Source organism: Sus scrofa, chromosome 8 (genome assembly GCF_054392235.1).
Source record: "Sus scrofa isolate SSC_HxYL_T2T_F1_AM1 chromosome 8, Sscrofa_HxYL_maternal_Yorkshire_Landrace_v2.0, whole genome shotgun sequence".
Lineage (NCBI taxonomy): Eukaryota > Metazoa > Chordata > Mammalia > Artiodactyla > Suidae > Sus > Sus scrofa.
In genome coordinates, this window is record NC_139390.1 from 74,280,261 (window position 1) to 74,294,528 (window position 14,268).

General features: G+C 44.0%; 1 protein-coding gene across 12 annotated transcripts in view; it reads left to right on the forward strand.

The window, feature by feature from the left end:
* The window catches only part of SLC4A4 (solute carrier family 4 member 4), a 347,209-nt gene that overhangs the window by 43,194 nt on the left and 289,747 nt on the right, over positions 1–14,268 (forward strand). For 8 of the 12 annotated variants that reach the window (XM_084971070.1, XM_021100504.2, XM_084971072.1 and 5 more), the window contains exon 2: positions 3,095–3,168. In XM_084971070.1, the coding sequence (XP_084827196.1) occupies positions 3,096–3,168 (73 nt within the window). In that variant the 5' untranslated portion in view covers position 3,095. Of the gene's footprint in view, positions 1–2,543; positions 2,753–3,094; positions 3,169–14,268 lie in introns of those variants that run through there. The other 4 variants (XM_013989320.3, XM_084971069.1, XM_021100502.2 and 1 more) reach the window with 2 other exon arrangements.

Below are 14,268 nucleotides of genomic sequence, written 5' to 3' on the forward strand. Positions count from 1 at the left end.
TCTTGCCCATCGCTGTGTCTCCAGAAGTTAACTGGCACCTCGTAGGTACCCAGCAACTATTTCCTGAATGAATGAATGGGGAGGGCAGGAAAGAGAAAAGGGAAACCTTGATTGATTGCCGTCTGTGTGTCTCGTGCTGTGCACGTATGTTTCAAGTGCTTTTGGTCATTGTTCCCGAGGACCTCCATATGCCCAAACCCCAGTTTTTCCCTTGGTCTCCGTCCTTCTCAGCCTCTCAGGAGCAACACTCCTCTTTCCTCCACTTCCTTGACATCAGTCTTTCCTGGTTTTCCTCTTACCTCACTGACTGCTTTTGTTCTTCAGCTCTGCTTATAAGTGTTGGCACGTCCGGCTTGCCGGCCACTTGGTCTTAGGTCAGCTCCTGTATTTCTGCGTTTTCTTCCTGGATGACTTCATCCAGTAACAGCTTCAGATACCAGCTTTATTTGTGAATTCCCCTAGTTTTATCTCCAGCCCGAGGCTCTTGTGCTCTGAACTTAAGACATCTAGTCTTGTGCCTGACCCTTTTCATCTATAATAAGCATCTCAACCGTAAAGTGGCCAGAAAAGAACTCTCAATTTGTCCTGCCAAAGCCTGTTTCCCCCTTAGTCTTCCTTGGGTTCCTTAGATGGTTTCCACGTTTCTTTTATCTCCTGACTATGCATTTTCCATATAGCACCAGAGTGATCCTTGAAAAGGCAAAACAGCTCAAGTCATTTTCCATCTTAAAGCTCTTTGGCGGCTGCCATAACACCCCAAATTCTAACTCCTTACCATGGCCTGCATGTCCCCCATTCCCTCCAGTGTTGTCACCTCCCATTGACCTTCTGTCTGTCTGTCTATCCTCACTGACCTTGCTCCATTCTGGGAACATGCCAAACCTCTTCCTGCGTCAGGGCCTTTGCACTTGCTGTTCCCTTTGCGTGGAGTGTTCTGCCATCAGAGTGTCAAGTACCTGGTTCCTTCCTATCATTTTTGTCGCTGCTCCAATGCCACCTCCTCAGAAGGCACACGTGAATGACCTTATGCTCTGTAGCCCCCTGCCTCATTACTATTTTCTTTCTGCAAACCACTTCATGCTTACCATTACGTAGTTCATTAATTTATTATGAATTTCTGAGGAATTTTGTCTGTCTTATTCACACATGTATTCCCTTCCCTCTGAAAAGTGCCAAGAACATAGAAGACACTAAATAAATACATCCCGAATCAGTGAATATGCTGGATCACTTAATCTTCACAAGAACCAGAGACTCAGGGAGGCTGGTAGTTGACTTGACCTCTCAAGTCTTCAGGTCATTTTCTTTTCTGCTGTGATCCTGCTGGCTGATCCATAACATTTGCATTTAGTTTTATATTTTTAGTTTGAGTTTAGAGAGGAAAAAGATATTTTAGGATGAACTTTTGTGTATGAGGTCCTATCCCTGAGAGAAGCTATTCTGAAAGATTCCAGAGGTACTGAGTTTCCTAATGGCATTGTCCACCAACAAAGGTTTGGGGAAAAGAAAGAAGGAAAGAAGAGAGGAAGGAAGCTTTATTAAACATGTAATAGATGCTGGGCACAAAACTGAATGCTTTCACATCTGTTACCTGATTTGAATTGCAAAGCAATCCTGACAGGTTGATATTATCACCTCCAATTTTCCGGATGGGAAAACAGAGGGTCCAAAAAGTTGGCTACTTTGCTCCAGAGGATACACATACTCCAAGTGGTCGAGCTAGAATTTTTAAACCCAGGACTACCTGACGCTACATTTCTAACTTTTTAAGCTCAGATGGTGATTTTGTGAGATGGAGATGCTCCTAAAATAGCAAGGAAGAAAAAGTGAATTCAGTGCATAGCCACATAGATTCTAACAAATATGGGAAGCACAAGAATAAGTTACACAGACAGTATGGAAAAGAGACCCACAGTATTCAGTACCTGAGCGAATAATTGGATGAGTCGAATGCAGCGTGAACATTTGGTTCTTTGGCAGAGCTCATGTATGGTATGACATCGAGCAGCTGTCCCCAGAGAAAGTTCTTTGTTTCGAGACCCGTACGACACAAGCAGCATTTGAGCAATTCGGGATTTCTTGCTGCTTTTGCTATAAATAGCCTTCGTGGAATTCTGTATGTCAAAGTTGCTGCACTGAAAAGGAGTCGCAGAATATGGAAATCGACCTTAACTCATTCTATAAACTAGAGACGTGTTTGGCATCGGGAGGCTGTACAAACACTGTCATTCCTTGGATGGATTCTGAGGTCTTATTTAGCATATGAAATTGCAGAGTAGATCCTATTATGTAAGGAGACAGGCGGACCGCAGAATGTGGCTACAAAATGAGGGACCTGGTGCCCTTCAGGGAAGAGTTAACAGGACAGCTCTACATAGAGAGAGACGTGTGATAAGAATGTGGAAAATGAATGAATGGATGGCATATAGATGTGCCTGTTGCCGAAGCCGTGTTGCTGGTTAATCCTCAGATGTCAGATTTCCGTAAGGCCAACATGTGACTCAAAGCTTGCCACTCAACAGAGAATACTGGGCTGTGCTGGTATTAAGAGGCTGGCTGGAAGCTGGGCTCCCACCGTGCACTAGCCTGACTCCCCGGCGCTTTCTGCGTGTGGGTGGGCATGCACGTGTGCGTGTGTGTGCGCGAGGGTATACATTTTTATGCAGTGGGTGTTTAAGGAGCTGAGCACTGAAGCTGGATTTCCACAAACGATCATCACTAGCGCTCCAGGCACATCAAACTTCCTCTCTTGGTATTTTTTTTTCTTTTCATCTTTTTCTGGGGGCAGAACCCACAGGGGAGAACGCCCCAAACCCCAGCCTACAGGACTGAGATGATCCTCTCTCACCTGTCCCTGGGGGTGCCCCGTCAAGGTTAGGACTGAAGCTATGTGGGACCGGCGTGTTCTCAAGCCCCCGGTGAGAGGAGCTGAAGGAGTGAAGGAGAAGCAGCAGATGCCGGAGGAAGAGAGACTCTGCCCCGCCACCATGAGCAGCAGCAGCTTGCAGGCTCACCTGCCCAGAAGCTGGGCTGTGACCAGTGGCTCACTCCAGGAGAAGTCTGAGCATTCTTTCTTTCTTTTTTATTACTATAGGATGGAGGATGAAGCTGTCCTGGACAGAGGGGCTTCCTTCCTTAAGCATGTGTGTGATGAAGAAGAAGTAGAAGGTGAGCTTGCTGGGTCCGGGGAAGTGTACGTTCCTATCCACGTGTCTTGGTACGCAGTCGCACTCATCATACATTTCATAGATCTTAGCATTTTGAAGTTAAAAGCCAGAGCTTTCCGGTGGTGCTTCATTAATCTCCACATTTTGTCTGCGCACAGAAAGTAATTCTAAGAACTTCTCTGGGTCAGAAAAGTCAGCGTCTGAATCAGTGTGGTCCTGCCTGATGAACGACCGCAACAGAAAGGGTCTTACTTGGAAGCAGGTGCCTGTGTTAGGGGTGCCTCTCTGTAAAAAATAACTGTTTTGCCAGATAATATTAACCACCTTCCACTGACTAATTTAAGGAAGCTCCTAGATTTATATAAATGTATTTGGCAGTATCTTCTAGTATGCTCTCGCATAGCCTGCAGGGTAGAGAAACAGATGTTAGAGAGAGAATGATACCATTGCTGCAGGATATAGAGTGGTAATTATGGATGCATCTCAGTTCGGAAAAGATGGACAAGCACTTTTTAACATAAAAAAAAAACCTCTGGGACTTCTTTTGCTAAGGATCCCCTGTGCTGGTTAAAAACCAAGTAAGAGTTAAATTTTAGCTGGTGCTGTGGGGCTTTTGTGTGCCTTCTCTCCTCTTGACTCTCAATTTATCAGTAATGTGGGAATGATACTCTTTATTTGATAGTGAGAAGGCAGGGCCTCTTGAATCGTTATTAAAATAATGATGTGAAGGTATCGCAGATATACAAGGTATGACTAGTATTTATGACAGTTTTAAAAATGCTGTCACAGGTTCTGGACAGTACTCATAAAGTTAAATAAAACTTACTGATAAACCATGTCCTAAATTCTATCCTTTAAAATCACCCAGGAAAGAATTTAGATGGATATTGGAAATTCTCGTCTGACTGGTGCCATTTGATAAATATTTAATGCCCACCAAAGTCTTGGTGGTGGGGTTGGGTGGGAAGGGTGGGTACTGTGTGTTCTGGAAGGAACACTGGGTCCCAGGCCAGTGATGCTTTTATGCCACCTGGAATAGTGTGAAGAGTGTGGCCATAATGTTACCTTAGTAAGTTTCTTCTGACCCTGTAGCCTTGGAGGGTTGGTCCCCCCCTCCCCGCCCCTTGCCCCCCACTGCTCCACTTCCAGCATGCATGCTCTTGAGACTGACTAATAAGAATTTGATGCTTACGTTTCTTAGGGAAAAGGAAACCACAGTATTTTCTTTCATATTGTTTTATGGGTTCCTTGCACTTTAACAACATGCCTGTGGGAAAGTGTCAAGTTAGTGAAAGCAAGTAGTAAAATATTTGTCTTAAGATTCTTGTAGCCCAGGATGTCAAGTCTCCATTGTGGTGACTCCGTCACTGTCCCACTGTCAAAGGGGAGATAAGAATCTTAAAGTTGTAGCATATGAATATAAGAAATATTGTAGGATTGAGTAAATATCCTCTACTTCCAGGACAATTAAAAAACAGAAAATTCAGTGTGTGTGTGTGTGTGTGTGTGTGTGTGTGTGTGTGTGTGTGTTCATTCCTTGAGAATAACCTTCTAGCTAAGTTCACAGGAGATGTAAATCACTTCTTGAGTTTGTAAGGTTTGTAGGATTGACAGCGCTCTACTGCAATGGGATATTGTACACGGGTTTCCTACGGCTTTGACTAAGAAGTTTATTTCCTGAAGTTTTTCCCTTGATTTTCAAGCACAGAATTAAGGCAACAGTGTACGGAACAGCATGCAAATCTGCAGCTGGGTTTCTTTAAGGAGAGACAAAAAAGACAACAAGTGGTAGGAATATCTGTAAAATTGTTTGACTTGGTGATGATTTAATTTGCTACATGGGGTTTGTGTGTTTTCTTATTCTGGTAAGACTTGTATTTTAATGATTATCTTTCATGTTGATTGGAGCTTGGATTGGTTACCTTTCTTTCAAGGCGTATTTCGCTCAGTTGCCTGTTGTGGAATCCGGAGGCCCTGTAGGATGGTTGCTTATGATGTAATTTTTGGTGGAGAACATCCCTGAATGTGGGCTTTTTGCACTACAAGTCATGAAGCTGTAGTTTATGACACTGTGTGCTTATGATGTTTTTAATTCAGTGCCCTCTCAGTTGACCTTCCCATGTTCTCGCCTGGCTTCATGCATTGGGGATGGTAGCCCTTAAATTTTATAGTAGCTCTAGGTGAAAGTGTAAAGAATTTGAAATGGAGATGGGTTTGATGGCTTATCCGTGGTCCCAGTGGCTGAGAATGAAGACACAGATGACTTGACAGTCAGGACCTCTAATCAGGATTTTGAGTGGAAATGTTTTCCTCAAGGACACGAGTCTGTCTCATATTTTTAGTTGCACAGAGCAGAGTGTATTTGAAGGAAAGCAGGCTGTTATTTTTGTTCTGAAACAGCGGAGTTTCTGGTACATTTATGGCAGATGTAAGCGCACCAGTTTTAAGGATCAGAAATTCAAAGAGCAAGGAGCTAGACTACCTAACATTTCTGTTACCAAACATGTTTCCTTTTATCCAAGTCATTATTTCTCTTGCCTCTAGTACATAGCTGAAGTATATTGCAGCACCCTTGGCAAAAGTAAACTTCAGATAAAACTTTGTTTTTAAAAGTAATTTGCGCAAATGAGATACACTCCCATTCAATGATTATTAGGGTGACCTTTGGTAACTCTGGTTACTCTGAAATGTTTATGCTTTTAAAATTCTTCTTAAGGTCACTCCATTTGGGGTGATTGGATTCAGCTCCACCTGAAGGCAGGAAGAGCCTGATGCTCGCTCCCAGTTCTTTCCGAAGCTATAGTTCTGAGGAGGGGAAAGACATCAAGATTTCCAGCCACACCCTCAGTTCACCTGGTTCAACTTTACTTTCAGTGGGTGGCATGACACTTCATCCACATTTTCAAAACTCAGTAGAAAGCCATGAGCTGCAAAACTCACTAAGAATAGAGTGAGTCAGAAGAGGAGTCCTCTTCTGTTGAAATAATGAACTTATCTATGTGGGATATATTTAAAGACCTAAAGCTCATTTTCACATAATTTGCCTCATGTGCATTTGTGTTAATGGTTTAAAGAGATACTCTTGAGAAAGGAAACCTGGTGTCAGTTTTAATCTTTCAAATAAAAAGAGGCTGTTGTGTCTGTTCTGTCTTTGGTTACCTTATAGGATGTTTTGTAAAGCTAACATTTTTGGCATAGAGTGGTTACTGTGGATGGACTTAAAAACTTTTAGCTTTTCTGATGTCATACTTGTTTCTGTACCAAAAAAGGCTCCAGCTCCAGCCCAGGCATTTCCACAGAATTGGTCCATAGATGACAAATCAGTGTTACCAGAGTGACCCAGAAATGCTGACCACGAGGGACAAGATAACGGATTCATTGCAGACACACTTAGAGGAAATTAGCCAATTTTGTTGGGTGACCCAAGGTTGAGACAGGAAGAGAGAGTCCTAGGTAGCTTTTTCCTATAGCTATTTCATCTTTTAAAAAGTCAGCCAGGATTTGGGGATCTGTATGATATAAACAGATTACTTAATGGTCTCGTATTTTGTAATAGGGAAAAAGAGCAAACTCCACCTTATCCTTTGAGATAAGGCCTGGCTCCACAGGGCTAGGTAACTTCCCAGGAGGCCTTGGCAACTCTGACTTCATCAGGAGGGGCCTTTTCTTAACATCAGGCCTCACCAGCAACTCAGGAAGCTACAGTACAGCAAGACAATATTGGCTGAACCCGGTTTCTGTTTCTGGAGTTTGGTGGGTGCTCCGAAAGGTATTAGGATATATTGTGGTGGTTTTCCTCTTCCATTCAAAACCAAGTCCAAAAGGAAGTGTGCTCCCGTCTGTCCAGAGGGAAGAATAACTCATGTCTACCGGGGGACATTATGGGAGAACTGTTGAAAAGGCTCAGAACTTGCAGGAAGATTATTTTTAGGGAAATAAAAGTGTAAAAGTAGGACAGGGTTTGGGACCAAGTAGATATTCCCTAAATATTTGGTAAAAGAGTGAATAAATGAATGTATAGGTAGACTAAAGGAAACATGTATAGAGTTACTTTATGAAATCCTCGAAAAAAATCCTTGTTTAAATTTTGAGTTAGAAACTTGGCTCTCTTAGTCAGATGATGATGTAGTTGCTAATGAGGCCATCCCTGCTACTACTCCTCTTTGGTTTTGCAGAGATCATGAATGTTTTTCTGTCACTTATGTTGATAAGAAAAAGAAGCCCCTAAAACACCTCTGCCTTATACTTTTTCCTTCTTCTGCTCTGTATTTTGAAAGAGAGACCGAAGGATGAAATGGTGGCTTCTGTCTTTGGAGGTCAGGATCTCAACATTTTACAGATTTGAAATCGTAATGACTTAACCCTACTTTCCACTAGAGGATATTAAGATGATATGTTTATGTGTATTAGAGGAGATCATATTCTAAAAAAAGGAAGCAGGGCCTCGGTAGGTATTCGTAAATAATTAAAATGGTCCAAAACATAATTGCCCAGAAGGAGTGACTGAAAACTTATCGATGGGAAGGGAGGGGCCTAGTCCCAGCCAGCCCCGGTTCTGAGCCTTGAGTATCAGTGTTCAGTTGCATTTTGCTCGCTGCTCTCCTGTTGACTCTGATTGCTCAGAAACAGTGTGTACAGAGGAAATACTTGGGCAAATATTGCTGAAGGAAAAGACTTCTTAAAAGAAACAGTGTATCCACGCATTGGCCAGTTTGATGGAATTTTGGTGAGGTGTTTAAGGGATGCTGCTTGAAAAGCAACTTGGGTTTCCCAGAGCAGGTCGAGGCCATCCAGACGCAGACATTTCCCAGCTCCTGCCTCTTTGTCCTCGAGGCCTCAGCTGAAAGCCCTCCAGAGGCAGCGCTGTCTGCCACTCCCTGCTCTGTCAGTGAGGTTAAATAGTTGTGGATAGATTTCTTGAGCTTTAAGGAAATTGGATGGTAATTCCATGGGTTTTGAAAACTGGACTCGGAGGTCCCTTCCCTGAGTTTTCCAGTTGTGGAGAATTCCCTGGTAGCAGAGTGTGGGCCGAAGCCTCTGGAAGCCACTTTCTGTCCCTGGGATCTACATCCTTTTATGGCAAGACACGTAAAAATTGAACTCGGTACTTGAGTTGTGTTTTACCGTGCTCCAGAAATTCTGAAATAATACACTTGGAGCAATTTTGTCTAGCGTTGAGTTTCTTTTTCAAAGTTTTGGATTGACTCGTATTTTTGAGCCACGTTGTTTCATGCTGATTATCTCCATCATTTTGTTCCTCATGTGTCGTTAAAGCAGAGTGGCCAAGCATCCCTTTGGGAATCAATGTTTAAAACTTACTCTGCTGCTGAAGCATTGCTTAAGGGAAGGGCGAAACTTCGAGTTGGGAGTGTCATTTCTCAGTTCTGTACAATGAGAGTCCTAGAACCTGCCATTCACCTGAGAGCTCTTTGAATAGTTTGCAGAAAGAAGCGTTGCTGCCGCACCTGGCCTTAGGAACAGGAGGGCTTTTTATGCCATACTGCTCGCTCTTCTTTTGCTTTTGGATTGATTAAGCCTCACCAATCATTTTCCATGATGATTATCATTCCAGAAATTCTAACTGACCAAAATGTTTATTTGCCTCATTCATGTTTACCAACATGTATCCCTTGCCCTCCTAAGCGCAGTTACCAATGGCTTCTCTTATCGGAAAAGGCAAAATGGCAAAGTCCAGGGCTTTCCTAAGCCCTCTGCCAACTTCTCTTGGGGCTCATTCTGGTTCCCTTGAGGCTCTGGGCGTGAGATCTGATTTTCATGGTTAGACTCCTCTGATATACTTGCCACTAGTTTGTGAAGTTGTCTCCTTTTCCAGGAAGAGGCATACTAACTCTAATCACCTACGGGGTAAAGCTTGCAAAGTTGGTTCTTTTGGAAAACAGGTTTAAGTGTGTGGTGTTTTCCTATCCATGAGGAGGATTCAAGGATCTATTATATATGTAAACTATTTAAACATATATTAACACCCCCCACCCCCACCACCAACCCTGCAGCGTAGACTAGAATGATTCTGTTCCCTACTGGCTGTTATGTAATGTAGGTGCCAATTAAGTGAGATTATGCAATAGTGTAGAAATAATACTAAGTACTCAAACCTGAGCTAAGTAGTTCTCCCCTTTTTATCATAACAATATTCAGAGTCATTGGGGGAATTGAAAACTGGGACTGCCAGGGAGAGTAGAGCAAGAATAGAATACAAGCGAATAAAGCTCACTTGAGGCTTCCTTAATGCTGTGATGAGCAGGCTGGTGGGGTTTGGTTTGGCTTTGTTTTCTTTTCTTTTATTGGCTGATAACATTCAGGGCACTGAGGTTCGAGCCTGCCATGATAGGAATTCACGGGAGGTTCCAAATATTACGTCCCTGAAGCTGCTGATTGCCAAGTGGGCTAAAAGGGAAGGTGGGAGGGTGGCGGGTGACATCCTTGACTCAACAGTAGAGGCCACTCGAATAACCTCCTTCCCCAATAGCTGCAAAAGCTTTTAGACCTGGTGAATTGTTTCACTTTTCCGTGGGGTTAGAATTAGAAGGCAGCTATTCTAAGGGCTGTGTCCAACATGCTGACCTCTCTTGATCCTCTGTCGACTTTGAGAGAAGAACAGACTGCTTTAAACTCTCTCGGGACATGATTTTACTGACTTTTTTTCATGGTGGGACCCTCAGTAACTTTCACAAGGCCAAAACTTCTGGAATTAAAAATGAGAGTTTGAATTCTAGTAACTTTGGCTAACACATTGGCTTCAGACGGCCAGAATCACACATTTACAGATTAGTTAAATCACCGCCCTGCCCTCCAGTTAATTATTCCTTTTTCAGCAACTAATTCTATCCCTGCTGAAAAATGAAGACATCTTGGATGTAGAATGAAAGCTCACAATCAAATCCATTGGATGCATGAATTTGGCAAATTCAGTCAAAATCTGATGGTTACGGTCCTTTTGTTCAGTCTGTGCCATGGGTTACAGAACGTGGCGGAGAAGCAGGCATCTTAGGACCTATTTCCGTTCTTGGCTCTGCCCTGCTTTTCTGGGTGATACGAGGCCAGTTATGTTTGTGTGGTTACATTTCCTTCGTGCAGTGCAGTTGATAACCCATCTTCTTGTCCACATACTAGAGATGCCCTAAGGATTCTTGGATAATACCAGAAAAATACTTTGATGTTTGCAGTAAGCCATGGACAAATTCCTTAGTTTCTGAGTTTCAGTTTTTCATATAAAGAAACAGCCTGGATGCTTCCCTCGCTCCTAGTTTTGCTAGGGGTATAAGTAAATTCATTTGAAATCCCCAGGATGAGCCTTATAAATTTAAGATGTTATTTTCCTTGGATATATTCCTTGCATGTAATTTATCTTTATGCTTAACACTTTCTCACCAGCGCTTGCTGTGACTGCAGAACGCTCACAGACTAAAGCTAGTACTCTCTGGTAAACCACAAATTAGTTGATTTATATCTATGTTAACACTTCTTATTAACTATAACTGATGGACAGTGCTTTCATTAATTTCCTCTTCAAGCTTATCGAAATGGTAAGAACAGTTGCAGATATAAGTGCTCCTATGTGGCTTTTCCAGGCTCACACATATCACTGAAAATGATGATGCATTCCAGTTAGGGCCACGATTAATGCACGGTCAGATAAGCCAGTCATTACTGAAGGACACAGGGTTGGCTGAGATGATAATTTAGAGATTGTGTCATGTACATGGGTGAGTTTACATGGGAGACCAAGGTATGTAATTCCCACAGAGTGGCATTAACTTGGGATCTAAAGGGTGAAGAGGATCTGCTGGGTCAGGAATGAGGGGTGCCTCCCAGGCAGGTCGTGTGTGAAGGAAGCAGACCTGTTTGAGAAGTGAAAATAAGGCCTGTGTGGTTGGGCCATGTGAAGAGGGACAGAGTGGCCTGAAGGGGATGGAACTCAGATAATTTATCACCTTTTATGCTATGCTAAAGATTTAGCCATTTTATTTGTTTGTTTATTTATTTATTTAGTCTTTTTAGGACTGCACCAGCGGTGTATGGAGGTTCCCAGGCTAGGGGTCAAATCGGAGCTAGAGCTGCTGCCCTGTACCACAGCTGTGGGATCTGAGCCATGTCTTCGACCTACACCACAGCTCATAGCAATGCCAGATCCTTAACCCACTGAGCAGGGCCAGGGATCGAACCCACATCCTCATGAATGCTAGTCAGATTCGTTTCCGCTGAGCCACGAGGGGGAACTCCAAGATTGAGCCTTTTATTGAGTGTACATGAGGGAGCCATTGCAGAAGATTGTAAGCAGGGCAGTGACAACACAGAATTTGCACTTTATAAAAGATCTCTTTGGCTGGTGGGTGGAGAGACCATCCCAAGAGGGCAAAGAAAAAAGAGAGGAGACTTGCTAAGATTCAGCTGAGAGCTAATTTGGGGTTTGAGTGGGGTGGGGACAAAAAAGATGGGTTGAATTGCCAGAACTCGCTGATGGCCAGATGGGTGGGTGGGGGTGGTTGCTTCTGGATTTCTGACAGGAGCAAGGTGGGATACTTATGTGCCATTTGTATGATGGGGAGCACTAGAGACAGAGTAGTGTAGGAGGACAGTAGTCCAGTTTTCTGAGTGTGGGGGGTGCCTGTGAGATATCCAGGGAGAACTCTAGAGCAGGTGCCACCAGCTACACAAGCTGGAGCTACAGAGGAGGGCGGGGATGAAGACATGCGTTTGGGAATCCCAGGGAGGAAGCCAGCATATAAAGCCATAGGAATGGATGACATCACCAAGGGGAGAGAATCGAGTGAGAAGCGGGCTGGACTGGGCTCTGCTATGCCAGCCTTTGGAGACTGAGAAGGAGCAATGGTAGAAGTTGGAGGAAAACCAAGAAAAGGGTATTTCTGAGGCCAAGAGAAGAGCATTTTCAATAAGAAGCCAATGATTGACAGGGCTGAATGCTGCCTGGAGTCAAGGCAATGACAATTGAAAAGTAACCAGTGGATTTGGCAGAAGAAGGTGATTGGTGGCTTTCGTTAGCCATGTGGATGGCATGGTTGAGACAGAGTCAAATGGGAGTAGATCGAAGTGTGCCCATAGAGAAAGCTATCCTCATAAGTTGTTGGCCTTTCCCTCTATGTGCTCCATTACACTTAACCAATTAAAATTCTTAGGATTAGTATAGAATTTTTACAGCTAGAGAGGACCGTAGAGAAAGTGTAGCTCAATGTACTCACTTTACGGTGGAGAAATGATCCCTGAGAGTGATTTGCCTGCAGCAACACTAACAATCTCCAGTAACTAGGACAAGGAGCCGGGCTTCTTGATGTTCTCAGGGCAGTGCTTATTCCACAAAAGTGTGAATGAGATCTGGTTCCTCTGAAGCAGGAGAGGGATTTAGAAAGGGAGATGGATGAGAGCTAGAAGAAGGGCCTGGAAGCATAGGAAGCAGGAAGAACTGAACAGAGAGGAATTAAAAGGTGAAGAATAAAAGAGCTTATGAAAAGATGAGGGAGAAAGAAGACAGAAGCCTGGCCGGCCTCATTGTTTGCATGACCCCAGTGGGTGGACAGTTGTCACAGCTGAACAGTTTCATATTCTGGGGAAGTTTATGGTATAAGGGTTGTGGATTTAAACTTGTTATGCTGTGATTATAAGAGAGAAACATTTCCAGAGAATTCCCAAGCCCTTTTTTGTCTTCTAGGGAATTGCTAACCTGAAAGACTTAATTTTCTTTTTTTTTCTTGGCTGTGCTTTGCAGACTGTGGAAAGTGGGGCGTAGGGAGAAGGGGCTGGTACCAAGGCAGTGGGAACATGGGAAAGGAAACCTCACATAACCAGGAGCAACAAGAGACCCACCTTCTGCATCATTACTTGTACACTAACTCTTTGGCTTTCGTTGCTTTGCTGGTAAATGAAGAGGTTGAATCAGGTGATGTTTAAGGTCATTTCATCTCAAGAAGTGTGGTTATGTACTGCTGTGTTGGTGACTGTCATCCTTCTCTTTCCTGGCTGCCTGTGGAAAACCATAGTCATGAAGATTCTGGGATTGGGATTAACCAGGCTAATTTAAGCCTCTCGTAGCACTTTTTCTAGTTCTTGGCCATTGTTTCAGCCCCATTCTCCACGTGTCATTTCCCTCTCTACAGGTATGTGAGAGGAGGGGATTAGGTGAACTCATGTTAGACATTTGAAACCTGATTAGCCGTGAGTGCATTAACCCTGCGGTAGATTATTTTGTCTATAGCGACTAAAGACTCCTCTTCCTATTGCCCAGCCAGGGCTTAGACCAGTGCTAAAAGGGAGGCCAAAATAGAGTTGGAGATGGGCAATGTGGTTAGAATGAGAGTGTGAATGTGTGCATTTATGTGTCTGTCTAAGCTGCTTCTCTGGCTGCAATTGCAAATCCAGTTATCAGTGACCATTGGATTAGCCATTGTTTTCTCCCTCCCCGCCCTGCTTCCCATTCAGTTGTGCAAATGGTGACCGTGAGGGAGAATGGGAACTGTCAGTTCTCTCTGTGTTGGGCTCCCAGGTGGATTTTGTCCGGCTGCATGTGCACTGCACATTCAAATTCTCCAGCTCTTTCGGGGGAGTTCCAGGCTGTCAGGATGAATGGCAGGTTCATCCCTCCCTGTCGGGTTGGCTCCCCTTCACCCTTAGCACCACCCTGCCTGGCACTGGTTCTCCCGGACCTGTTGGTTCCACTCTCTTCTGTGCAGTCAAGTAAGAGGACATCCTGGGGCTTGGAGGTTGGCGCTCACAGCATGACAGCTCCGGGGGGCCCCTCCCAGAGTGGGGTGGACATGGCATGGCACTTGCTTCTGGGCCGGGTGAGGGGGGGACTGAGGTTATGGAAGGTGTTGCCTCTGTTGCACAGTAAACCCTGAATAATGACTGAAGCAGCTGACTGAGGGCCAATTAGGCTCGGTCTAGCATTGTCTATTTTGGGCTGCTCAGGATGACTGCTCTGGAATGCTTTTGCTGGAGAACAGAGGGTGTTCACAAGTTATGATCAGGGCCCAAGAGGGGTGGCAAGAAGGAGAAATAGTGCTTTCTTTTTTTTTTTTTTCCCTTTGGAAAGAGGAGGGAGATATAAGACCAACACTTAAAGGGGTGC